A 26,220-nucleotide genomic window follows, 5' to 3' on the forward strand; every position below is an offset into this window, starting at 1 on the left:
AATGGAGTTTGGGCAATTGTATTGCAGCCATGAGACAATAAATGTGGGCAAAACCCAGCATGATAAAGATGGAATGCTGAATATAGCCTGTGCTAAGATTCTGTGCTGGAGTATGATAGAACTATTGAAGGGGCACCTGGGTGGCTCAGTTGGTTAAGCTTCTGTCTTTGGCTCAGGTCATGATGCTGGAGTCCCAGGATTGAGCCCTTCATTGGCTCCCTGCTCAGTGGGGAGTCTGCTTCTCCCTTTACCCCTCACCCTGCTTGTGCTCTCTCCCACGCCGTCTCTCTCAAATAAATAAATAAAATCTTAAGAAAAAAAAAAGGAACTACTGAATAACTTCAGACATTGTCAGAAAAAATATATTGAATTGTTATAAATGTTAAATATGTTATTTAAAAAATTAAAGGTGGCCTCCCAAACCAGAGAAACATAATATATAGCCTTTACATCAGGGAGCAAAAAGGTGGTGGGGAGATGGACATTTTTTGCTCATCTAACAGGAGCCAGAAAAGGAGAAAAGAAAGTAAAACAGAAGTATAAATAGAAAACACAAAATAAGATAGTAGTTTATGTCCAAATACAACAGGACACAATACATCAAAAAAACTCATCAATTAGGAGACCTAGGTTATCAGAGTCAAAATGATCTTGACATCGCATAGGAGACACACCTGACCAAAGACTCATAGGTTAAAACTAAATGGATACAAAAAGATGTGGCAAGCAAACAGAAGCTGAAAAAAAGCTGCATAGTGATGTTAATATCAGAAGAGAAAATTTAAGAGAACTCAATCATTAATAAAAATAAAGACAGCAATATATCTTCTTTTTAATTTTTCCCAGTTTTATTGAGATATAATTGACATACAACAGTGTATAAGTTTAAGGTGTACAGCATCATACTTAGACTTACATATATTGTGAAATAATTACCGCAATAAATTTAGGTAGCATCCACCATCTCATTTAATACTAAAAAAAGAAAAGAAGTATTTGTTTCTTGTGATAAAAACTCTTAGGATCTACTCTCTTAACAGCATTCAAATATACCATGCAGCAGTGTTAACTACAGTCATCGTGTACATTACGTCTTTAGTCCTTACTTGTAACTGGAAATTCGTACCTAGTGATATATCTTCTTTAAAGTAATGTTGGAATGAATAAAATAGAAAAAGGTAAAAGAAAAGTCACTGTGTAGAGGCAACGACTATTAACATATTGGGTATTTTCTTTGAGTATTTTCCTTTGCTTCTTTCCCTAACTGGAAGTAACTGTGTATTTTTTTATATGCTGTAGGGAACTGATGTATGATAATTATAGAAGAATGTAGACAATGCTGAAAATAGAAAGGGGAAAGTAAAAATTAGCATTATAACTAGAGACAATCCTATTACCATTTCATGTATATCTTTCCAGGTATTTTGATGTGCATGTAGAAATACACACTTGTTTTAAAAAATGGCGTCATGATGTGCGCCCCCTTTTCACCCAAGGATTTAATGTAAATGTCTTTTTATATCAACAAATATCCTTTTGTATCACTCTAATGGGTATATGATATCTTTGTGTGACTTTACCCTATTTCTCAATGCATATTTTTACAAAGTCGAAGTGGTACTGTGTATCATTTCCCGTCTTGCTTTATTCATTTACTATAAAATAAGCAATTTCTCATATTACTAAGATATTTTTCTAAAGATAAATTTGAATGATCAAATGATATTTTGTGGCTGTACATAACTAGCTTAGCTATTGTTCTCTTGTTGAATATTTAAGTTGTTCATGATATTAAGTTTCGCTCAGAGATGCTTCAACAATAATCATATTTCAGAATAATTTTTTAAAGCGTGTAGCTTTGAGGCATTTTATTACAAAAGCTGGCACTTATATACATAAACTAACAAGAATTTAAAATTCACCACACAATTACTTCACTTTTTAGCCTGACCGTCTAGGAAATCTTTAGCTTCATTGATTTTGACTGCTAGATAAGGAGATCCAACCCTATCTAGGTGATTTAAAAGCATAAGTCATTGGGGTGCCTGGGTGGCACAGTGGTTAAGCGTCTGCCTTTGGCTCAGGGCGTGATCCCGGCGTTGTGGGATCGAGCCCCACATCAGGCTCCTCCGCTAGGAGCCTGCTTTTTCCTCTCCCACTCCCCCTGCTTGTGTTCCCTCTCTCGCTGGCTGTCTCTATCTCTGTCGAATAAATAAATAAAATCTTTAAAAAAAAAATAAAATAAAAGCATAAGTCGTTGAAGAGCATCTCTTATTTCCCCTTTATTGGCATAAGGTTTATGCCTACTATTAATGCTGCTTCTGTTTCATCATTTTGGGTTCAGACCCACCTTTGTAATAGCCACCACTAAAGACAGATTTTGGTAGACTTCGAAAAATGTGTTTTACTTGAGGCTCCAGATGTTTCATGCCTTGCAAAATATAATGGTTTGCAAAGCCTGTGGCAGCAGTGATCAGTCCAGCTGCTCCCATTGTACTGGCCACGGCTCTGGCTTGGCTCCCTGGTCTCCACTGAGAGCGCAGTTCGTCCCAGCCCAAAGGCCACGGCCACCAATTCCATGCCTCTCCAGATTAATTTTTAATAACATTTAGATCCCCTAGATTTTCCATCAAAGTTATTATAAATACAAGGAAGTCATCAGCAAGGCATTAATTGAATGTCTAATTAGTTATTAATGCGTATATAATTAGCATATTTGCCCTGGGTAAGTCAAATGTATGATTTAATAATGTTGAATTTAATGTGCTCGTTATATTCTTCATGGTATAGTTGGTCTTCTTAGGAAATCTATGCAGATAGGACATTTATTTCTCTTTTATGAGACTTGAGCAGCTTATTACAATTTCTAGGTGTTACAGGCTTTCCTAGTTGTTTATTTTTTTAAAAATATTTAATGGGTCAAATTTGTGATTTGTTTGATACAAAGTCTTTTATAACATGATACCCTAATCCCTAACCCAGAACATTGTTCTTCCCTGAATCCCTGCTTACCTAAGTCATAAGGACCAGCTGGGCTGGTGGGGGAGGTCGGTTGCCTGAAATTGTAAATGTCATAGGAATCAAGGGAGCATGCCAAACACAGACGTATATGGATTGCTGAGCTGAGAGAGCTGCAGAAGAGAATTCTGGATCTTCAGACTGAAGGTGAGGGTCAGAGACAGATATTAGAAGTCAGAGAATTGTGCCAGGAATTGAAAAGCCAGGGACAGAAGAGTGGAGAAAAAAGACAGATCTGATGAAGAGTCTGCAGTCTGGGCCTGTCTGTATACCTGGTTGGAAACTGTTACTGCTGGCTTTATGCATATACCTCCATATGGCCCAAGAGGGTGTGTTCAGAGAGTTAGGATACCAAGTGTCAGGTATCACCAACATGCCCCTCCAGCTCATATCCTTGCCCCTCCAGCTCATATCCTTCTTTAAGTTCAGCAGAATCACAGCTTCCCTATGTTAACAGGTAGAAGGCTCGTGTATTAGTTCCTACGGCTGCTATAACAGATGACCACAAACCTAGTGGCTTAAAAAGCACAAATTTATTATCTTCTAGTTTTGGAAGTCTGAAGTCTGAAATGGGTCTGCCTGGCCTAAAATCAGGGTGTTGGCAGGGCAGGGTTCTTTTCTGGAGGCTTTAAGAAAGAGTCTATTTCCATGACTTTTCCATAAAAGATCAGTCTTCAGACTAAAACAAATGTCTAGAAGAAACCATGGGCTGTTTGATTACTGCACAAAGGCCTCCATGCCTGTACACAGAAGTCCCTTTTGAAAACTAAGCAGCCCTAAATAGGGCACGTTTTGCAAAGCCTACTTCAGATGTGGCTGTGGAGACAAATGGACAAGACAAAACTCCCATAGGACAAAAACTGGGGTTAAGGAGAGGAAGGGACAAGGATTCAGGAGAGAGGTCTCCACTGCCCCTCCCCCCCCAGGCAACAAGAATACCAACTGCCAGATGGGATAACCTTGGAACTTAACTCCACTACCAGGGCAGGAAGTCTTTGCAATTATTGCTCTGTGGGATTTGATGATTGCTATGAACTAGAGGCTATTGTTTTCTTCCCAGTCTTCCTTCTTTCAGACAGATTTAAAGTATATGTGTATATTGGCTACCCTATTCCTACTCTACAATTTATAACAGGAAGATTGGAGGGCGGATCTCTTGTCTTCTAGTTTATAGGCTACCAGACCATGATGAATTATATATGGACATTATAAATAGGACTGAAAATTACCCAGAGATTGTGAACTTTGAGCCAGTTGCAGAAGCTGGATGGGACTTTGGTGGTTTCTTTCCCTGAAGAGGAAATAAATGCATGGGAGGAAGGGTGCACATGGATATTTGGATGACTCAGTGGGAAAAATGGGCCAGAAGCTGTTAGTTGCCCCTCAATATCTTGTTTCTTCTTTCTTAGTATTAGAAGTCTTTAGCTTGGCACATGGCTACCCAGAAAGACAATATATTTCCCAGCCTTGCTTGCAGCTCAATTATTCATATGATTAAGTCCTGGGCAATGGGATCTGAGTGGGAGTAATGTTTGTGACTTCTGGGTTGCACTCCTTTTTTTTTTTTTTTTAAGATTTGTTTGTTTATTTATTTATTTATGAGAGAGAGCGAGCGCATATGCATGAGGAGGGGCAGAGTGAGAGGGAGAGAAGCGACTCCCCGCTGAGCACGGAGCCTGACCAAGGAGGGGGTCCATCTCATGGCCCTAAGATCATGACCTGAGCCAAAACCAAGAGTCGGAGGCTTAACTGACTGAGCCACCAAGGTGCCCCATCTGGGTTGCACTCTTAAAGGAGTGGCATACTCTCTTTCTCGTTCTCTTTTTTTTTTTCTTGAAGATTTTATTTATTCATGTGACAGAGAGACAGCCAGTGAGAGAGGGAACACAGCAGGGGAGTGGGAGAGGAAGAAGCAGGCTCCCAGTGGAGGAGCCCGATGTGGGACTCGATCCAGAACACCGGGATCACGCCCTGAGCCGAAGGCAGACGCTTAACGACTGTGCTACCCAGGCGCCCCTCTTTCCCTTTTTGCTGCTCAAAATGTGATGACATTGAGCCACATGGAACCATGGAAACCAAAACAACACCGTGCAGATGGATAATGGAGCAATGAGATGGAAGGAGCTTGGACCCCAGACACTGTGGAATGATATACCAGACTTCTACATGAAAGAGAAATATCCTTTCTCCTGTAGAGCCAGTACTATTTTCAATCTCTATTTGTGTGACTGAATCAATATCTTAACGTTCAGAAACAGGTTGAATTTGAGGTACCTCTAGAAAGTGTCTTATGAATAGTGTCACACACACAAAAGCAGAAAGAATAGTACAATAATTTCACGCATACTCACCTTTGGCTTCAAAACTACTGTTTCCTCTTATTTCAGCTCAACCCGAGTTTCCTCCTGTCTCCCCTGGATGACCTGGAAGCAAATCCCAAATGTCAGATCATCTCTTCTGTAACTATTTCAGTATGTATCTCTAAAAGATAAGGATTCTTTTTTAAAAAATAAGAGTTTGAAATGATTTTGAGCAAAACATATGTAGATATCCAGTTGAGTTGAACATCTCTCTTTAACATTCAGGAGAAAGTTCCTGGCCCAAAGGTACTGCTTTGAGAGACAACTCTCATGTGGAAGATATTTAAGGCCTTGGCAGCGGATGAGATATCCTAGGGAGAGTGGTCACCTGAGTTGAAAACAGAAAAATTGCATCAGTTTAAGATGAGCAAAGTTTTCTTTCACTGGTGTGAAGTAGTATGGGGAGTTACAGAAGACAAGGTAAATGTGTATGTGTAGAAAGCTTTCATGGACATTGTTTCCATTACCCCCAAATCCAGTCCTCATCTTATTTTCTTTCCTCAGCTCTCATCTCATTTTCTAGATACGTTGTTTGTTCAGGTTTCGTCACGTATTTTAGTCACAGCTGATGAGACCCAAGGAATGTTTGCTGGGACTTCTAGGAAAGCCTTCTCATTCTTCAGGAACTATTTACATCTGCCTGGAAGGCGTAGTGTGATGGAATGTGCTGGAAGTGTTGCAGTCATTTCGTTATCATGAGAGGATTCTAGAACTACCTTAGGGCCCTGATGTAGAGACAGAGAATGAAGCGAACACTGAGTGGAGACATGGAGAGAAACCCAGTCCTTAGTGACATGGTTTGCATTGCAGTTTCAAGCCTCTTCAAGCCAGCCTCACTCTGGACCTCTGAGTTACATGAGTTATGAGCTAATTTGCCTTTGTTGTTCAAATCATTAAAATCGTTTAAATCATTTTCCATCACTTGCAATACAAAGCATTCTGACTGATAAGAATCGGCCGTGTGTCCAATGTTTTTCAAGACATGGAGGAAGCCCAGTGCTGGTCATCTCAGTTTTAGCTGAGCAGGTGACGTATTTGCCTAAGAAAAGTAACTGGATGCTGTCCTCCCCTTAATATATTTCTTTGGTGTTCACTAGCAGTAAAATGTTGCTTTTGGCAGATAGGTAGATTTTCTGCAAGCTTCTCTCACAGCTTCTACAGGTACTGGCCAGTTGGCCATGGGGTGGAGGGTGGTGGGGGGAGTGTGTGGTGGTGAGGTGGGGTGGGGGTGATCGTGGTGCTTAAAGGTGTGGGTAAATAGCAAAAGTGGAACCATCTGTGAAGGAATGTGTTCTGGGTGAAGAAATGCAGTGAGTTGTGGATAAAATATGCTTTGATTATGAGATAGACCTAGTTATTCTCTGCAGAAGCACAACATGGAGGTCTTGCTCTAAGACTTTATACACACAACCAGATAGACAGGAGGATGTAAAATAATGTCTTTTCAAAACATATCCTTCAAAACAGCGGCCAAACTGGTGTGAATGATTCTTAAAGGTAGATATTTCTTTGACAAAATTTTAGAGGGAGGGAAGATAGATGGTGTTAATGGTGGCCTAGGGCAAGATGAAATGTACCATATTGATGAGGGATGACTTCAATCTTCAGGTTCCGTGTTGAAGTCATGGGGCCATCATCGCCTAACTGTGATTTCATTCTGCAGCTGACTCTTCAAGTAATCATTACACAAAGAGTGCTCAGTGGCCGATGATGTAGACAGTTACTTAAGTCACCCCTAAGTGATTTTTTTATATGTGGAAGGGGAATCTTTTTTCCATTTTCCATTCCACTGAGAAAAAAGTGGCAGTCATGAAGATTCTTTGCTAGGAAGAGCACTCACACTTTTTAAAAAATTAATTAATTGATTAGAGAGAGAGAGTACAAGCAAGGGGAGCAGCAGAGGGAGAGGGAGAAGTAGACTCTCCGCTGATCAGGGAGCCTATGCAGGGCTTGATCCCAGGATCCCGGGATCATGACCTGAGCCGAAGGAGATGCTTAACCGACTAAGTCACCCAGGCGCCCCACACTCACACTTTTTGACAAGCAATTTGCCTGGGAAATTAGCTGAGGTCACATATCTGTTATTAGATAAATGGAAGACAGCATATGAATATTTCAAAAAAGCAAATTTTAACCTATTTAAATTTAGCTCAGTGTACTACAGCTTGTTCAAACTCCATAGAGAAGGGCCTGTAGAAAAACAGGCTTATTTTCATTGTTAAGTACCCAGAACTGGGAGCTTCATGAAGCCAGAAGGGATTTATTGTTTAATTATAAAATATTTATAAATATTTGCATTAGCAAATCAAGCATCTTCTTTGGAATCTAGATTCTAGGGTAATAGGATTAGTAACCGCATTTGCCACCGTTGGGATTGGGAGGGGTGGTGGCTCTCTTAGAGAAAGATCGCAAAATATCCCAAGGGGTGGGAAGACTCCCGGACACAAGAGTACAGAGCCCCCTGCTGGCAAGAAAGGACAGAGACCAAAATGAAGCATTCACGTAGTGCTGTCAGAAATAATGAGGGGTCAGAAAGTGAAGGTTTAAGGTTGACAAGGCAGATCAGATTTATTGCCATCCTTGGCAGGAGAAGCCAAGAATTTGCAGAGTTGGAGGAACTTGGTGTGTCCTGAGAGACAGGTGGAAAAGTTTACCCAACTGGTACAAACTAAGATAGATGACCTGAGTAGGTGGCAGAGAATCAGCGGTCGAGTCACAAACCAGAGTTACAAGTGTTGGTCTCACAGGGGAGAAATGAATCGGTTAGTGTAGAAGTGGTGATTGGGGTCTGAGGGGCAAACGTGGCCAACCATTTCTCCAAAACCGGAAGGAGTTTTTGAGATGGTAGTGTCTTGAAGTTCCTGGCCAGGAACCTAAAGGTGAGTATGCAATTATTATCTACCCTCCCAAAGCCCTCCCTTCCCCACCCCACCCAGCCCCCTGGACTTATTTACCAAAATGCTTAGGAGCTCTGGCCTTATGATGACTAATGGAACCTCAAAGAGGTCACTATTTGAAATTGCTGCCTGCTGCTACTGGGCCCCAAATTTCTGAATGCCTTAGGCATTTTGCTTCCCTGAGGGCAAGGACTATGGTTTTTTTAAAAATCTTTTCGGGGCACCTGAGTGGCATATTTCGTTAAGTGACTAACTCTCGGTTTTGGCTCAGGTCATAATCTCAGGATCTTGGGATTGAGCCCTGAGTCAGGCTCCGTGCTTTCCCTCTGCCCCTCCCTCTCCCTGCCGTTCCCTCTTTCTCTCTCTCTCTCTCTTTCAAATAAATAAATAAATCTTCTAAAAAATTAAAAATCTTTTCACCTCTGACCCTCCCTAATACAATGCCTGGCTAATAGTCGATGCTTAATCCATATTTGTGAAGTAAATACGTGAATCATTAAGCCAGACCTGTGGGAGGTTTATAATTTGGTGATGTCTCAGGAGGGTAATTTACTTATATATTCATTTACTTCTCACTTTATTTCTATTATGTCTTGTTCCACAAAGGATTTGAAAAAGCTTCCAAGAATACATACTATCAAAGAGAAAATATAAATAATAAATAAAGCTAGGATCATTAGAAACATGCATCAGGCAAAGACGAGTCAGTGGAGTAGAATGAGTTATGCAAGCAATAGGGCTCCACATAATTATCTGAGCCACAGATTCAGGTCTGAGTTTTCTGCTGAAAAAAATGAAGGCCAGAAATGATTCTCTTGACTACAATGGCAAAACATTCTAGTTTCTCAAGCTTTTTCTGGAACTTAGTTCTAAAATAAATTTCTGGTGTGAAGCTTTATATCTGGGACATTGAGTGATGTAGTAAACGGTGTCCTCAATGATATTCTTTTTTTTTTTTTAAGATTTTATTTATTTATTTGAGAGAGAGAGAGAGACAGAGTGCATGAGCAGGGGGAGGGGCAGAGGGAGAAATAGACTCCCCACTGAGTAGGGGGCCTGACATGAGGCTCCATCCCAGGACCCCAAGATCATGACCAAGCCGAAGGCAGATGCCCAACTGACTGAGCCACCCAGGCGCCCCTCAATGATATTCTTACAGCAAATCCTATTGGCTTTTTTTAAAGTTGTGTCTTATAGCATGAAAACCTGAGGCTTGTCCTATAGTGCAACTCACAGAAGTAATTTTATAGGAGACCAAGGAGATATGGTTTAAGACTGAAACCTTCTAAAATTTTAGCTAAATTAAAAAAAAAAAAAATCTAGGAAAGCCAGAGGATTGCAAGTCCTTCAACACTTCCCCATTGAGATCTCTTCCCTGGACCAGACATTTCATAAGGGTCGGGCTCAGATCTTTGGAGTTTCTATCTTCTCTCAAGGCCTGAAAGGTCCTTGCTCTATTCATTCATTTAAAGTAGCAACACATACTATCATCCTCAGATGAGATTTTTTTTTTTACAACGTTTTATAAAAATGGAGGCATCTAACCAAAACCTTCAGGATGGATGGCTAGCTACCCTCTGTTCCAGTTATCTATTGCTGCCTAGCAAACTATCTTCAAACTTAGTGGCTTAAAACAACAATGGCCATTATTATTATCTTTCATGGTTATAAGGGTTTACTGGGCTCAACTAGTCAGTTCTTGCTCAGCTTTTCTCATGCAGTTATAGACAGTGGCTGGGGCTGGGATCATCTGAAGCCTGCTCAGTCATACATGTGGCACCACATTAAGAAGACTTGATCAGCTGGGGGCTGGAACAAGGGGCTCCTTGAGCAACTCTATGTGGTCTCTGCACATGTTTTCCCCACAGCATGGGTTCAGGATAGCTGGACTTCCTACACAGGGGCTCAGGAAGAGGGAGAGAGAGAGAGAGAGAACCAGATGGAAGTCATATTATCTTTTTTGGACCTAGCCTTGGAGGTCAGTCATGCACTGTCATTTCTACAACATTCTATTCATTGAGGCGTGCACAAAAATCTGCCCAGTTTCAAGAGGAGGGAGAAATAGACTCCAGGAGACATTGATGGGGAAGTGGCAGTGTTTGGAAGAGCATGTGGGGCCAGAAATATTGTTGCAGCCATTTTTGTAAGATACAGTCTGCCACACCCTCCTCCTTTCAAAAGTCCACCAAGGGAGTACCTATAACCAAGACAGGATTTTTCTTAAGGACCCCATTCTGAGCCTTCAATAAGTGAATAAAGGGAAGTCTTTCAAGTTTTTTGTTTTTTGCTTTTTTTTTTTTAGCATGGAAAATTTTCAAATAAGCTTTTTCCAATCACTCACCACTGACATAGAAAAAAACTGCATGACGCTCCCATGGCAAGCCCAGTTTTGCACATGAAAGCCATTCCTAGTTCATGTCTCCAGTACGGAGGGAATGCAGCCGGACCACCCAATAGTTTTCTATCATTCAAAGAGCAGTTAAAAGGAAAGTGTGGGAAGGGGGGAGAATATAGTCCTGCTTTAGTCCTTCAATATAGTTCTTTGGTTTTCCAGGAACTAGATCTATCTGAACACAGATACTGACTCTTGCTAAGATGTTAAAATGCACCTTTTGTATAAGAACCAATAACTAGGAATTAAATACTGTGTTCAGGAAGCTTTGCCTAGAGTAAAGGAGTAAAGGCAGAGAAGAGGTAAGTTAAAACCAAACAGGAAAAACCAACTCTGTAATTCATTTATTTAAGTTTTAACGTCATAGCCATTTAATTTCAAGAACCTGAGGTCACTAATAATCTATTATATATATACTTTTTATTCGAGTATAATTAACATACAGTGTTATATTAGCTTCAGATGTACAATATAATGATTCGACAGTTCTATACATTACTCAGTGCTCATCACAATGAGTGTACTCTTAATCCCTTTCACTTTTTTTTTTTTACAGATATTATATATTAATTTGACACAGAGAGAGAGACAGCGAGAGACGGAACACAAACAGGGAGAGTGGGAGAGGGAGAAGCAGGCCTCCCGCTGAGCAGGGAGCCTGACATGGGGCTCAATCCCAGCACCCTGGGATCATGACCTGAGCTGAAGGCAGATGCTTAATCACTGAGCCACCCAGGCACCCCTCACCTATTATTTTTGATGATTTTTTTCTGTTAAGTAATAGTAGAGTATTTGTGCTTGTAACTCTATTGAATCTTGTGTAAAGTATCAATCCAGAAATCCTCAGTCTGACAGATTTTAAGGAAGAAATAGGCATTAAGTTTAAATGGAATGTTGAACAAACAGATGGCTCTATATTTTGGAGGAAGTAATTTAGAACAGGCTTTGCATAATTTTGATAGCAGAAAGTCTTTACCTGCTGCTTTATTTAAATTAAGCCTTCTAGCCAAATGGAATACATGAGGAGATGTTCCTGGGTAGCAACCCTAGAAACTATAAATTTCAATGTAGTCTTAGGATGAGACTGGCAGGAAGAAAGGGAGGCCTCCCAGTTATCAGCTGAGATTTGTGTGTATTTGTGCTGACCATAAATAATTATGTCTCCAGATCTATCGTCTTTACTGGTTCTGACAGTAACAACCCAGGCCTCCTCCAATGTTCGTGAAATTGAATTTTAGGCACTGGTTTAAATTTGAAGAAATCCTATCTGGTCCTTCTGCGTTCCTTTTACAAACCACTGCACCAATCCGAGTAACGATCAGAGGAATATTAACTAGAATTCTGGGCTCCCAGAACTCTAACTCCACCAGCCTCCCAGATAGATGTCCTAAGAGAGTGCTCCCAAAACCCCCCTTTTTTGGCGACTCAGTGGGGAATGTACTTGAGGTATTGTAGGACGAGCGGGAACCTCTGTTCTTAGACCGCCTAGAGTGGGTGTACTCATTGCTTACCCAATGGTTCCTTGGGAATTTGGGAATAGAACTCCCAGTGGGTTTTTCTTTTCCTTTTTTTTTTTTTTTGTAACTTTTATGGAGGGACAATATGTATACACCAAAAGCACCAATCCTAAGTGCATAGCTCAATGAATTATTGTACACATGTCCACTTGTGTCACCATCACACAGATCAAGATGTAGAAAATTCCCAGGACCTCAAAAGATTCCTTCTTACTTCTTCCCAGTTTGTACCCCAAACCATGGGGAGGTAATCATTATTCTCAGTTCTATCATTATTGACTAGTTTTGACTGTTTTTAAACTTTGTAAAAGTGGAAACATACAAGTATGCATTCTCTTAAATTTGGCTTCTTTCACTCAGTTTAATATTTATGAGATTCTTCATGTTGTTGCATGTACCAGTAGTCTGTTCTCTTTTTTAAATCGCTGTGTGGTATTTTATTTCATGCATATACCACGACTTATTTATTCTTCTGTTGATTGGCATTGAGTTGTTTCCACTTTGGCTAATACAAATAAAGCTGTGATGGGCATTCTTATGCATGTTCTGTGGGCATAAGTACTCATTTCTCTTGAGTAAATTCCTAGAACTGGAATTGCTATCATAGGGTTGGCAGTGTTTAGCTTTAGCAGAAACTGTCAAGTTGGCTTAGGAAGTAGTTATAACATTTTACGCTCCCATCAGCAATGTAAAGAATCTCAGTTCTTCCACGTATTTGCCATCATTTGGCACTGTAAGTTCTCTTAATCCAGTCATTCTGGTTGGTGTCTGGTAGTATTTCATTATGGTTTTAAATTTACATTTTCCTAGCAAGTAATGTTGCCGAGCACTTTTTCATATGCATATTGGATGTTTGCTTATCTAATTTTGTGAAATACCTGTTCGAGTTGTATGTCCACTTTTGATTAGGTTGTTCATTTTTTTTCTTTTTTCTTTCTTTTTTTTGGGGGGGAGGAGGAGCAGAGGAAAAGAGAGAATCTTAAGCAGGCTCCATGCCCTGCGCAGACCCCAACACAGGGCTCCATCTCACATCCCTGAGATCATGACCTGAGCCAAAATCAAGAGTTGGATGCTTAACCGACGGAGCCACGCAGGCACCCCTCTTTTCTTATTGGTTTGTAGGAGTTATTTACATATTCTGAACGTAAGTCTTTTGTCAGAAATATGTGTTTTGAATATCTTCTCCCAGTGTGTGACTTGTCTTTTTATTTTTTAATGAAGTACGATTTTTCAAGTTTTTTCTTTTATAATCGTGCTTTTCGAGTCCTGGTTAAGGCCTTCCACTGATTGAATCAGGCTCATTCACATTATCTAGGATATCTCTCTTACTTAAAGTCAACTGATTTTGAACTTAAATCACATCTATAAAATGCCAATATCTAGATTAGTGTCTGATTGAATGAGTGGGGACTATAGCTTAGTCAAGTTGATCAAAAGATCATTGTCATTATTAACATATTTTTCTACGTTTTCTTCTAGAAGTTTTACTGCTTTACCTTTTCATTTAGTTGGACGATCCATCTTAGAGTAATTTTTGTGCATGGTGTGAAACAGGGGTCCAAGCCAAAATAGTTACGGGACAGAATATGCTCAGGGAAGATGTGCTATGGCCCCGGCCCCAGGAGATGAATTGCAGATTGATCCAAGCCAGTCATGGTGATCCATTCATTCAATAAGTATTTATTGAGTCCTTACTATGTACCAAACATATTCTCAGTTCTGAGATGCAACAATGAATAAAACAGGTAAAGTCCCTGCTGTTGTGAAACTTTCCTTTGCAAGTAACTGATAAGAGAATAGGTACATGACCCCATTCTAGGCAATGGTACCTGAAGAGACATGGTGTAGACATCTGGTAAAGGTGTTACTTCTTGATAAAAGGGAGACTTTCAAAGAAAAACTCTGCCTTGCACGTGGGAGCATGTCATATTTGATATTAAGGCAGTCTTAGAGTAATACCCAGAGAATGACAGAAAAGCCAACCCAGAGCCCTGACACCTTCCAGCTCCTTTATTATCCAGTTCTGGAACAGTCCATCTCCAGGTTTCTAATGTGACATAATTAAATATTCTTATTGTTCAAGCCATACTTGGGCATACTATCACTTGTAGCTGTAGATACACACATTTCCTGGCATGGTCCCACAGCTCTCTAACACTTGTGCTATTAACTCACCTTGGTTCCTTTCACTATCCAGCTCTAGCCTTAATATTGCCTTCCACCTTAGACACTTACACTCACAACTTCTCTAGCTTACTTTCCAACTCGGTTTGGCTTTTAATGAAGCAAATAGATCCCTTCTGCTGAGGTCACTCTGCTCCAAAGTTTCCACCTCAAAACTATATCCATCTTAACTTCCCTGCCACGGCCAACTTTTTTTTCTAGTTTGAATTCCATCTCTCCAACCCTCCCGTACACCAAGCCCCAGCTGCAGAGGTTATGACCATAAATAATTATGGTTATGCAGTGCTCGATTATGGTTATGCAGTGCTAGAGCTATGGCTGGTGCATTTTTTGATGCAAAGCCACATGGAATAAGATGCTATGGGGGCACCTGGGTGGCTCAGTTGGTTGAGCATCTGACTCTTGGTTTTGGCTCAGGTTATATCTCAGGGTTGTGGGACTGAGCCCTGAGTCAGCCTCTGTGCTCTGTGGGGAGTCTGCTTCTCTCTCCCGCTTCCTCTCCCTCTGCCCCTCCCCCTGCTCTTGCACACTGTGCGCGTGCGCTCTTTCTCTCAAATAAATAAATAAATCTTTTTTTAAAAAAAAGAAATATGATGCTATGGAGGAGTAGAAACTAAAAGCCTTGCCCAGAAGCCAAACTTCAGAGAGTGAAGTGGACATACAACAGAGTCGAGAGAACACACTGTCCCAGAAAGACAGAGAAAGACAGAGAATAGCTGCTCAATGATTTCTGGTTACTATAGGCCTAACTGTATTTCCCACACTGAGTTCCTTGGAAGTTCCTTGAATTCTCATAATGAAACTCTTTCCTTAAGCCACCTTGAAAGAGTTTCTGTTTCTTGCAAACAAATCACCTAGACTATGGCTCTTGCAGTCCCAAAGGGGGCCTTATTCTGTCAAGTGTATAATTCCCTCTGTGAGAGAATGTTTCCAAGTGTTTGGGGGGAGCCACGTATCTGTCATGTACACTTCCAAGCTGTGCCAGCAATGCCTTCTACAGATTCTAGCCTAGGACTCTAAAATAGAGAACAAATCCTTTCCCAGTCCTTCCTCAGGGTGGGTTCTTAAATTCCTAGAGTTCCCTTTCTTGAGAAGCCAGGAGAAGCATTTAACTCTTCGGTCTTAATTTGGGTTGTTCTTCCCCAAAAGCAGAAGCCTTGGACCAGGACTTGAGTTCGGTTAATTTATTTGGATGGTGACTTGAGGAAGCAGGAATGAGGAGCAAGCAGAGAGTGCCACAGGACAGGAGGAAAAAGGCAGGAAGTGGCTCATTATTGGGCTGGTTACCACCAAGTGACAGGAGCTCAACTGCAGGGGAAACTTTCTGAAAATCCATGTAGTATGTGCCTTAGAATCCACCTACTCTGTCCGTCATTGATTGAGGTTTGTCCCCAGGATGTTAATTCCCCTATACTTTCGGGCTGTTCTGCACAAGGGAGAAAGGAACTCTTCTGGCTTCAGAAAAACCCCAGAGGCAGAAGAGCTGAGAATTATAGGACACTCAATGTGGGACACTGGCAGTGAGCATAACTGTTCAACTTCAGCAGAAATCGGAGGTGGGCTAAGGAGATGTGCCCAGACCATCTTCAACATCCTCTCCTTGGGGGGAGGCTTTTATCCAAGTATCATTAGACTTGGCTGTGGGTCCCCAGAAGCAGGAACCCTAGAAGTAAATATGGTTATCTTTTGTGACAGAACTGCCATCCATCACCCAAAAATCCACATTCTTTTCTTCCTGGGCATTCTGCTGGCCCATATTTCCCAGCCTCCCTTGCAGTTAGGTGTGGCCAACTGACTGAGTTCCAACCAATGGAATGTGAGCAGAAGTAATGTGTACCACTGCCAGGCCCGGCCATAAATATCCTCCCATGCATACTTTTCCATGTTCTTTTCCCTTCTGTTGGCTTGATGTCGATTCTCAGGCGACCTTCAAAACCATATGTTGAAGATAAAAGAGCCTCTGCCTTCTGGGTCCCTAAATGACTGTGTGCAACGCACCATCTCTCCCTACTCCTTCTCCCATTCCTCCAGCCCCACCTCACCCACCTGGAACTGCCTTGCTCTGAGAGAGAGAAGAAGCTTCTATGGTGTTTGGGCCATTATACATTTGGGGATTAATTTATTATAGCAGCTAGCTTACCCTACTAACATACCAACCACAACACCTTACCATTCCCTAGGCACAGAAATTGTTCTTCGGTGTCTCTGAACTACACTAATTATGAAAGACTTAAAAGTTTAGAAAGGTAATTATAAAATTGATACATACACAGGTACAAAAATTAAACAGTATAAGAGAGTCTAAAATCAAAGTAAAAGACTCTTATCTCCCTTCTCGCCCCATTTCCAGCCTTAGATAACCATTTTTAACTATTACTCCCCTTATTTTTCTGATTTGACAATCTATATAATCTCCTACTTGTAGTTTTACCAGTGTTGAAAGTATTTATGGTATCCCACTATGAAAGATGAGTAGTTCCCAAAGTTGTTTCTCTGACCTAGGAAGGTGAAGGAGCTGTAGGCAGAAGAAATTATGCGGTGGTAGGAGGACCTCACACCTGCTTTAATTACACGAAGGTGAAGCAGCATGGTGATGTGGGACAAACCCAAACTCTGAACTCAGATTTGTGTGGAGTTTAGCTTCTACTCCTTATTTGCAAGAATCAGAGTTGATGGAAGGAAACAACGCATCTGCAGGTGTTGCTGTGGATTCACCCCTAGAAATGTTTCCACGGTTTTCACACACCACCACGCTCTATGGTAGGTGCCAGTTAATCTTAGTGTCAAATCTTAAGACCAAACCTTTCTGGAAGGTAACCTGAAGTGCCTTGCACGTACATTACCAGAAACACATCTTAGGCCCCTGAATCAACAAATCCACCCAAGTAGGCACGTCTTGCTCCAGCCGATAGAGGGCAGTAAGAGACATAGAGTGCATTTGCCTTCAGCGCAAGAAAAGTCTTGCTAGCAATCACATCATAGTAGTATTTCAATTGTTGTCAGCCTATCAATGTTGGCCAGAGCCCAGAAGTGTATAAAATCATCCTTCTCAAATGATACGTCCATCTAAATTACTTCAAAAAGACATCCACCAGATTTCTTGAAACATCAACTAATCAATTTACATTTACATCAAAAATAATAAAATAACATACTATTAAACATCATAATAAAATAATATAATAACATTACATATTCATTCAGAAATAATTAACCTACCTATTTAGATATTTTGCTCAACCATTAGGTACCACCATAGGAAGATTATGGTCCTGTTGCTACCGTGTTCTTGTATCAAGAAAATAGCTCATTTTTTGTTCTCTGTATTATGTCCAAAGTGATTCTTGTGCTGATTCATGTTACTAGACAAATGATATTATCTAAAATCTACCACAGAGTATTCTTTAGTGAAACTCTTCTCTCAGTCTGTTTAAATGTTCCACTATGGAATTTTTTAGATTGGAAAAATAATAAACTCCTGACTATTCAGTAATGGGAATTCTCAGGAATCCTTAAATCACATAAATAAATGATGGAGGGAGTCTGCCTTAGGCCGGATGTGCTACCGCGGGTAGAAAGATAAACGTCAGGCTTTCGGACTTGGAAAAATAAGTCACATTTTCCATTGCTACTTGATCTTAGAATTTAAATACATTTTGATTAATTCCAAGTTCAAGTGGGAGGATAATATGGGGGAGTAGGTGTAAGGGAAGAAGGAAGATGGGAATATGCTTCAATATCATTCTTGAATTTCTTCGTCAGAAGTAAGCCTGCCAGGACGGTAGTTGGGAGCCTCATCTTAAGTGGGCATCGGTTGCCAGAAAAATAAAACATCTGACACACAAATGAATTTAATATTAAAATAAAAATAAATTATTAATATATATTTAAAAATCTCTGTGTAATAATAAAAAACTAGCGTTTATCAGAAATTTTCTTAGTTAAATGCACAATTCATTCTCAGTTTTTCTGCATGTATCTCTAGACTCTTTCTTGATTGAGAATTTTCACTGACCCTATGGGTTTGCATATTTAAGTAGAAAAAACACCATCCTTCAAATAGTCAGTTTATTTGGTGTAAGTATTAGAAAAGTTGCCTTTTTAAAGTAAAACTGATCAGGGGGCGCCTGGTTGGCGCAGTCGGTTAAGTGTTTGACTCTTGGTTTGGGCTCAGGTCGTGATCTCAGGGTCATGATCTCAGGGTTGTGATCTCAGGGTCGTGAGATAGAGCCCGACGTTGGGCTCCACACTCAGTGAGGAGCCTGCTTAAGACTTTGTCTCCTTCTGCCCCGTCTCTCCCTCTCTCAAATAAATAAATAAATCTTTAAAGTAAATCTCATCAGGAAGTAACAGACAGGGCTCTGTGTTAGACAGATGGGTCTCCTACTTCAGCTCTACTACTGACTGTCCGTTTGGAATTTTTTAGATTAGAAAAATAACAAACTCCTGACTATTCAGTAATGGGAATTCTCAGGAATTCTCAGGTAAATTATTTAGCCTCTCTTTGCTTTAGCTTCTCATCTGAAAAGTAGGGATAATGATAAAATGCCCAACCCATGGGGTTGTACTTGGAATATGGTAAGCACTCAGTAAATACCAAGGTTGTTGTTTTTGTTTTTGTTTTAGTGTCAGAAATTATTTTTGAGTAAATGACTAAAAAATGTTACCTGCTATCATCACTACCTTGGGCCATAACTTCAGCAAATATGTTATTTCAGCAAAAAAAAAAAGTTATTTCATTTTTTCCTTTATTACCTGCTTTGGAAAATCTAGAACTGTCCATATTCTGATGCTTTTTCCTGCTCTAGCAAGAATTTTACAGCATCTGTCATAATTATGGTCTTTGGTAGGGACAATCTGTATAGACTGGAGGCCAGGACCAGAAGAAGCAGATTCACAGTTAAGCCTGCACATCTGAACACAGGAACCAGGGCAGGACACATGTGTTCAAGACTGAATTTGGGACATCAGCTTACATGGGAGAAGGAGGTAAAAGGGATGGGAGGGGAGAGAGAAGTATAGAAATATCATTAGCCAATTGTTTCTGCTGAATCCAGAATCCTGGGTATGTAGGACTCAAGACAGACAATCAATGGGACTTAATTCACCAATATCTGGAAGGTCTTTGTATACAGTTAGTATTCAAGATAGTCATCAGCTGATATTAGTGCCTCCGTCATGAGGACACTGGGATTTAGAGGCAAGAAATCCAGACGCTGCAGAGAATGAGGTACCAGAAGGAATTTGTTTTGGGGGAAGCTGGGGAAAGGAGAAACTATAGGGGAACTCAGGAAGATACAAGGATTTATTTCAAGGGAATGAGTTAAGATTCTCTTGGGCAAGACCACTCCTCTGTGTATGGCCCAATTTGAGTCATTTGGTATCAGTGTGTCAGCGCCACTCGGTGGCCCAATTTCACGTGATTCCAAGGGAAAAGGTGCCTGCTGGCCAGTGGGGCCATATGGTTATTCTCTGTCCTCTTGGAACTGGAACTATTCATGGGCTTCCACGGTGATTCCAAAGGTACAGATACCAGAGCTCTTTGGGGCACCTGGCCAACCCCTCTGTTTGGGGGTCTGTTTGGGGTATGGTGTTGGAAAGTGCCCCAAATTATAGAAATGGGGACTCAGATCCACACAAATCCTGCTCTAGCCTTGGGTCCCATGCACTGGATGGGGACTATAAAGTTTTGAGGAAGGTGCTACAAAGAAAGAGGAAGTGTGGGGCTCAGCTTCAGGGCTCTGCTTGCCCAGGTGCAAGGATGGTACTTAATTTAGGTCAGAGTGAAGTCAACAGCACCTGTATATTAACTTATTTAGTTAGAGTAACTGTCTGGAAAAGGGATTGGCTTAGAGAAGGGATGACGCTAGTTACAGCAGTTAAACACTTGTAGCCGTGACGGTTAAGCATGTTGGTTCTTAGGGGTTGCTACTAACGTTGGCCAGTGGTTCTTGATTCTGGCTACACAGTAAAATTAACTGAGAAACTTTAAAACAGAACAACGCAAACACACACACAGTGCTTGGACTCTCAATTAAATTAGAGTCTAAGGGGGTGATAGACTGATATCATGATTTAAAAAAAAATCTTCCCAGGTGGTTCATTGTACAGCCAGATTTGAGAATCACTGCTCTAGACATTCCTCACCCACCACCCATTTCTCTGGTGATGGCATTCTTTATTGCCACTTGATTCCTGGGAACTCACTTGGTAGTTTCTGAGCACAGATAACTGCTCTCCTGCCGAGTCTGGATTACCGACAGTTAGGGAACCTCACTTACTCTTTACTTCTCTAAGCCACAGATGTCGTAGATCTTAGCTCAGTCCTTCCCAAAACTCTTGACTTCAGTCTGGTACTTTCCATTGCTTGCTGTTTCTGTTTTGTATGCACTCCATTGCACACTGTTATTCAGTCAATATTGAGCTGAAAGCCTCAGTATTCTTGGAATCAAACAAATGAGTTGTTTGACCTTGAGACCCTTCAGTCTTACCTGTTTGCTAAAAATGCTCTGTGACCTCTACTTATTTTTTCACCATAAAGTAAATAAAAAGTAGTAGGTTTAGAGATTTCGGAGGTGCCTTAGAATGTCATAAACTAGAATGAAAACCAATTGCTATAAAAATATCTTATCTCTTTAAAATAACAAGGAAAACCCTAGCAGAAGACTTACCATCAGCTCTTTCTTTTTCTTTCTTTCTTTCTTTCTTTCTTTCTTTCTTTCTTTCTTTCTTCCTTCCTTCCTTCCTTCCTTTCTTTCTTTCTTTCTTTCTCTCTTCTTTTTTAAAGATTTTGTTTATTTATTTGACAGAGAGAGAGACAGCCAGCAAGAGAGGGAACACAAGCAGGGGGAGTGGGAGAGGAAGAAGCAGGCTCCCAGCGGAGGAGCCTGACTTGGGGCTCGATCCCTTAACGCCAGGACCATGCCCTGAACCGAAGGCAGACGCTTAAGGACTGCGCCACCCTGGCGCCCCCATCAGCCCTTTCTAAAAGCTTATCTATGCACTTAGGCAAATGTCCGAAGCGTTTGTGGGTATTCCTCTCCAGGACAAGGGAAGTCTACTATACACAAAAGGCTCTAAATTCCTCTCTCTCTCTTCTCTCTCTTTCTGTCTTTTAAGGCCTTAAATGGCTTCCAGGTGCTCCTGCTGAAGGAAAGTAGATGGAACAAGCAAGCTACCAGAATACTTTTTAGCCCCACAAATCTGATCTGTATTTGCCGCTTAATTAGGAACAGCTGCTTTATTTTACAAAATCCTTCCTCAGTGAAGTATCCATCTACCAGCTTTCTAAGTTCTCTCCTAAAGATGCTAGCTTCGTAAGCCAAAGGCATTTATGTGTGGCCTTCCTGTGATATTTTAAAAGTCACTCAGAAAAGCTGAAAACATCTTAATAATAATTTTTATGTGTAAAATATCTTTATATCCTTTATCTCTTTGGAGCCTGATACCAACCTGGTGAGGGGCAAGGCATATATGTCTAATCCCATCTCATTTTTCTTTTTCTTTTCTTTTTTAATTTCAAACTCTCATTTATTAGTGTACCACTCATCTTTTTTTTTTAAGATTTTATTTATTTATTTATTTATTTATTTGAGAGAGCGCATGAGCAGGGGGAGGGGCAGAGAGAGAGAGGGAGGGGCAGAGGGAAAGGGAGGGACAGAGGGACAAGCAGACTCCCCACTGAACGAAGAGCCTGATGCAGGGCTTGATCTCTGGACCCTGAGATCATGCCCTGAGTTGAAGTCAGATGCTTAACCAACTGAGGCACCCAGGTGCCCCAGCCACTCAATCTTAAAGGAAAGAAAAAAAAGGCGGCTCCAGATAGAGTCTTCTACCATTCTTTAAAAAAGGAAACAGTTTCTTTTAACTTTACACTCACCCTACACCCCATTTTCAAAACATATTTTTTAATTGTCTTGGTCATGGACGTTTCCAAGATGAGATTTTATATTTCGCTCCCATATCTTCTGGATTTCAGAAAAACCATGCTTCCCTTTACTGAAGGAGTTTGGTCCTGCTGATGTTCGTGTATCCCTTCCAATATTCTTCATCCTCCTCCTTGCTTCTGGAGGCGTTTCCTCTGGTTTGCTATCCTCATCTTCAGTAAAAGCTGCTTCTACTGACAGGGTTTTTGGGGCAAGAGTTGGAATAGTTTCTTGAGGCTTCCTTGATCCAAGTTTGATGGCTAAGCTTCCTTTGTTGTGTGACTACCTATGGCAGATCCAAACCTGGACATCTTTGTTGGCTACGTTGGGAGGTCTGCAGCTTCTTCTTCAGTGGATTGCTTCTCAGTGCTGTGACGGCAACTTTCCGCTCCATTACTCTGGTGGCTCTAGCTTGCTGCAGCTTCTCAGGCTTCTCCTCTCCCGCCATTTTCCCCACTGTGGCCTCTCCTGCAGCCACATCAAGCCCCATTTCCTTTTCTCTACTTTACAACCGGAGGACAGAGATTCAGATGGCTTACGTGGCTCTGTGGAAAACACACGAGTCAGAATCAGGACTCAATTCACAAGTCTGGTGCCTCCTCACTATTGAACTGTGAAAATGTAAACCCCCCACATTCATTACAAGTACTGTATTAGTCTGGGTTCTCCAGAGAGAAACAGAACAAATAGGAGATTATATATATGATTTACTATAAGGAATTGGCTCCTGTGGTTATGGAGGCCAAGAAGTCCCAAGATTGTGGTTGGCAAGCTGAAGACCCAGGAGAGCCAATGGTGCAGTTCCAGCCTGAATCCAAAGACCTGAGAACCAAGAGGCTGATGGTACAAGTTTCATTCCATGTTCAAGCCCAAAGTCAGAAGACCAACATCCCAGCCTGAAGACAGTCAAGCAGAGAATAAATTCTCCCTTACTCCACCTTCTGTTCTATTTAGGCCTTCAACAGGTTGGACGAGACCCACCCACATTGAGGAGGTCAAGTTGCTTTGTTCATTCTACCAATTCAAATATTAATCTCGTTCAGAAACACCCTCACAGACATACCCAGAATAATAGTTAGCCAAATACCTGGGCAGCCTGTGGGCCAGTCTAGTTGACACATTCAATTAACCATCACGAGTACCCACTTAATTGTGTGTACACCTCAGTGCTAGACATTCCTGGGACTGTCCCCTTCTTGTGTCACTGCCCAGAAGTCAGAAACCCAACTTGCCCTTTTGGCTTTCACATGAACTGGCTGTGGTGGACAAGTCATTTCATCTCTATGAGTCTCAGTTTTCTCAACGGTAAAATAACAAGGGTCAGATTGAGGTGACTTTGTAGGACACTTACAGCTTGAAAAGGGTGTTTCTGTGATTCTATAATTGAATTCTAAGATTTAAAAACTGATTTATCTCCCACTCCCCCTGCCTGTGTTCCCTCTCTCGCTGGCTGTCTCTATCTCTGTCTAATAAATAAATAAAATCTTTAAAAAAAAAAAGTCTTAAAAACTGATTTGACTACTGTTTCATTCAAAGTTGTTTTCTGGGTCCAACAAACGCATGAATATTACAGGTACTTACTCGTCAAGGTGATCATATGAAGGTGATAATGCTGTATCTGTACAGAGAAATGTGAGAGTCCAGTATGTGGTCACCTTTAGACTGAATACCATGGTAGGTATAGATATAATTTGTAATACCATCCTTGCACCAAGGACCTTACCATCTGTTGGCGAAAAGATTGGCACAGAAGAAATCCCAGTATGACTTAGTGTGAAGTACAGCCTACGGGAACCATTACCAAAGAAAGCGGGAAGTCAATGAGTCAGGCTTCCCCTAAAGAAGGAATTAGGGCTTGGGCTGGGTTTAAAGAACAAAACAACACAAATAAAAAACACAGGAACAATTTGGATCAACAGCGGCAAAAGAGGAGGACTTTCCAGGCTAGGGAAAACCCAGGCAAGACTAAGCAAGGATCATTTGATTGAGAGCGAGTGGACCGGGAAGACGTGTTTGGATAGGAGATGGCCGATAGAAAGAGGCAAAAAAAGAATAGTATTTGAGGGGCGCCTGGGTGGCACAGCGGTTAAGCGTCTGCCTTCGGCTCAGGGCGTGATCCCGGCGATCTGGGATCGAGCCCCACATCAGGTTCCTCTGCTATGAGCCTGCTTCTTCCTCTCCCACTCCCCCTGCTTGTGTTCCCTCTCTCGCTGGCTGTCTCTATCTCTGTCAAATAAATAAATAAAATCTAAAAAAAAAAAAAAAAAAAAGAATAGTATTTGAGGAAGGTATCACCTGACAGCTATGGGAGGATGGATTGAAGGGTTCTCAGAAACTCGCTACCTTTACTGAGTGTCTACTATGTGCCAGGCTCTGTGATAGAATTTAATGTTTGTTATCCAGAATATTTGCAACAGTCTACAAAGTAGGCTTTCTTAACTCTTCATTTTACAGATAAGGAAATTCAAGGTCAAAGAGATTAAGAAACAGTCCAAGGCAATCGAGCTGATAGGAGGCTCAGTAAAAATTCCAACCCAGTTTGAGCTGACTCCATAATAACCCCTTATTGCACATCCCACACTGCCTCTTCCCAAACCAGAAACTGCTGCCAGTTTCAACAAATGAACCCAAATGTGATCACTAGTGGGTTCTGCCGCTGTGGCAGCTAGTTACCCAACAATTGATTACCTTGCCTGGCGGTGATCTTGCTTAGTTGCTATGAATGTTTAACTCAGTCAGCCACGTGGTGGTCTGTCTTGAGGACAGATGATGATCCAGTGTGTGGCTGGCCATGTGGCCGAGGGCAGAGAATGCGATCAGACTGGTAAGGGCTCTCCTTACTGACACCCAGGGGAGGACTGCAGAGGAGGGCCCTGTGAGGACCAAAGGGCAGTCCTTTATTTGTGCCTCATGTGGAAAAGTCGTTAGTCACGCACCAGTCATTTCAGTAACACCTGCACGTTCCTGGCCTTTGAGCACAAATTAAAAAACAAATTTGAATTCAGACATTGAAGTTATTTACATGAAATGCTCTATAATCATACAGAAGATTGGAGGGAGAGCCAGAAGTAGAAGCCATAGTTTAGGATCCCCATGTGTCTTTTGTTAGTTTCCCAAAGAAATCAGAAGAGAGATGGTAGTATGTTTGAGGGGGGAGGCAGGGACCCTAGTTCTGTACCAAAAAAAATCTATTCAGTTACATTATAAAGACAAATCATTGCATCAATCCTAGTTTCAAAAAACCTGTCTTTTCTTCTTTTAATAATAGAGATTTGGTACCCTGTGCCCCACATCACTGAGGCAGTTCAACCCAGACATAAACAGTCTGATGACGTCACTGCTGCACATCCAGCTAGTTTCTCTATTGAGACCTTCCGGGGTGTTAATTGCAGTTGCGAATTAATCATTATTCTAACTGAGCCAGACTCTTATTTTCCTCTTAAAGCTTGTCATTACTAAGTTTGCTTGAATTGGTTAATGCACCATCAATGCAAATTAGCATTCTATAGTACACAGCTAAACATGCACAATTGTTTTTATTATGCATGGAATTTTATATGTAGAAGAGTCACAATTAACTACTCATTCTAAAATTCTGTTTTCATGCCTTTCTTATAGTTCAGCTTCATGAGCTCAGGATTTTTATCTGGATCTCCTTTTCTTTCACACTTTGAAATCTAAAAGGAAAGCCACAATGGTTTCAGTCATTTCAGAAAGTGACCTATTTCAGAAAAGCATATCAATAAATATTTTTGTATGAGTGCTTTTCAAATATAATATCTCTTTTCTGCTTTTCTGTACATTAACAAAATTTTTACAACATTCTCACCAGGATAAAAATAATTCAGCAAAACTGGTCATTAATCTCTCAAGATGACCCTGTATAATTTCCCTATTCTCCAGAAGTTTCCATGGCTCGAAGTAAGG

General features: G+C 41.0%; 1 protein-coding gene across 1 annotated transcript; it reads right to left on the bottom strand.

Moving 5' to 3' along the window:
* Nucleotides 1-1,934: 1,934 nt before the first annotated feature.
* LOC113256192 (mitochondrial import inner membrane translocase subunit TIM14-like) lies at nucleotides 1,935-22,741 on the bottom strand. The gene is given in 6 exon segments (XM_057316350.1): nucleotides 1,935-2,045; nucleotides 2,267-2,298; nucleotides 2,301-2,324; nucleotides 2,327-2,531; nucleotides 4,248-4,309; nucleotides 22,597-22,741. Coding segments are annotated over 6 exon segments (579 nt in total).
* Nucleotides 22,742-26,220: the final 3,479 nt, after the last annotated feature.

This window comes from Ursus arctos, unplaced genomic scaffold (genome assembly GCF_023065955.2).
Source record: "Ursus arctos isolate Adak ecotype North America unplaced genomic scaffold, UrsArc2.0 scaffold_21, whole genome shotgun sequence".
Lineage (NCBI taxonomy): Eukaryota > Metazoa > Chordata > Mammalia > Carnivora > Ursidae > Ursus > Ursus arctos.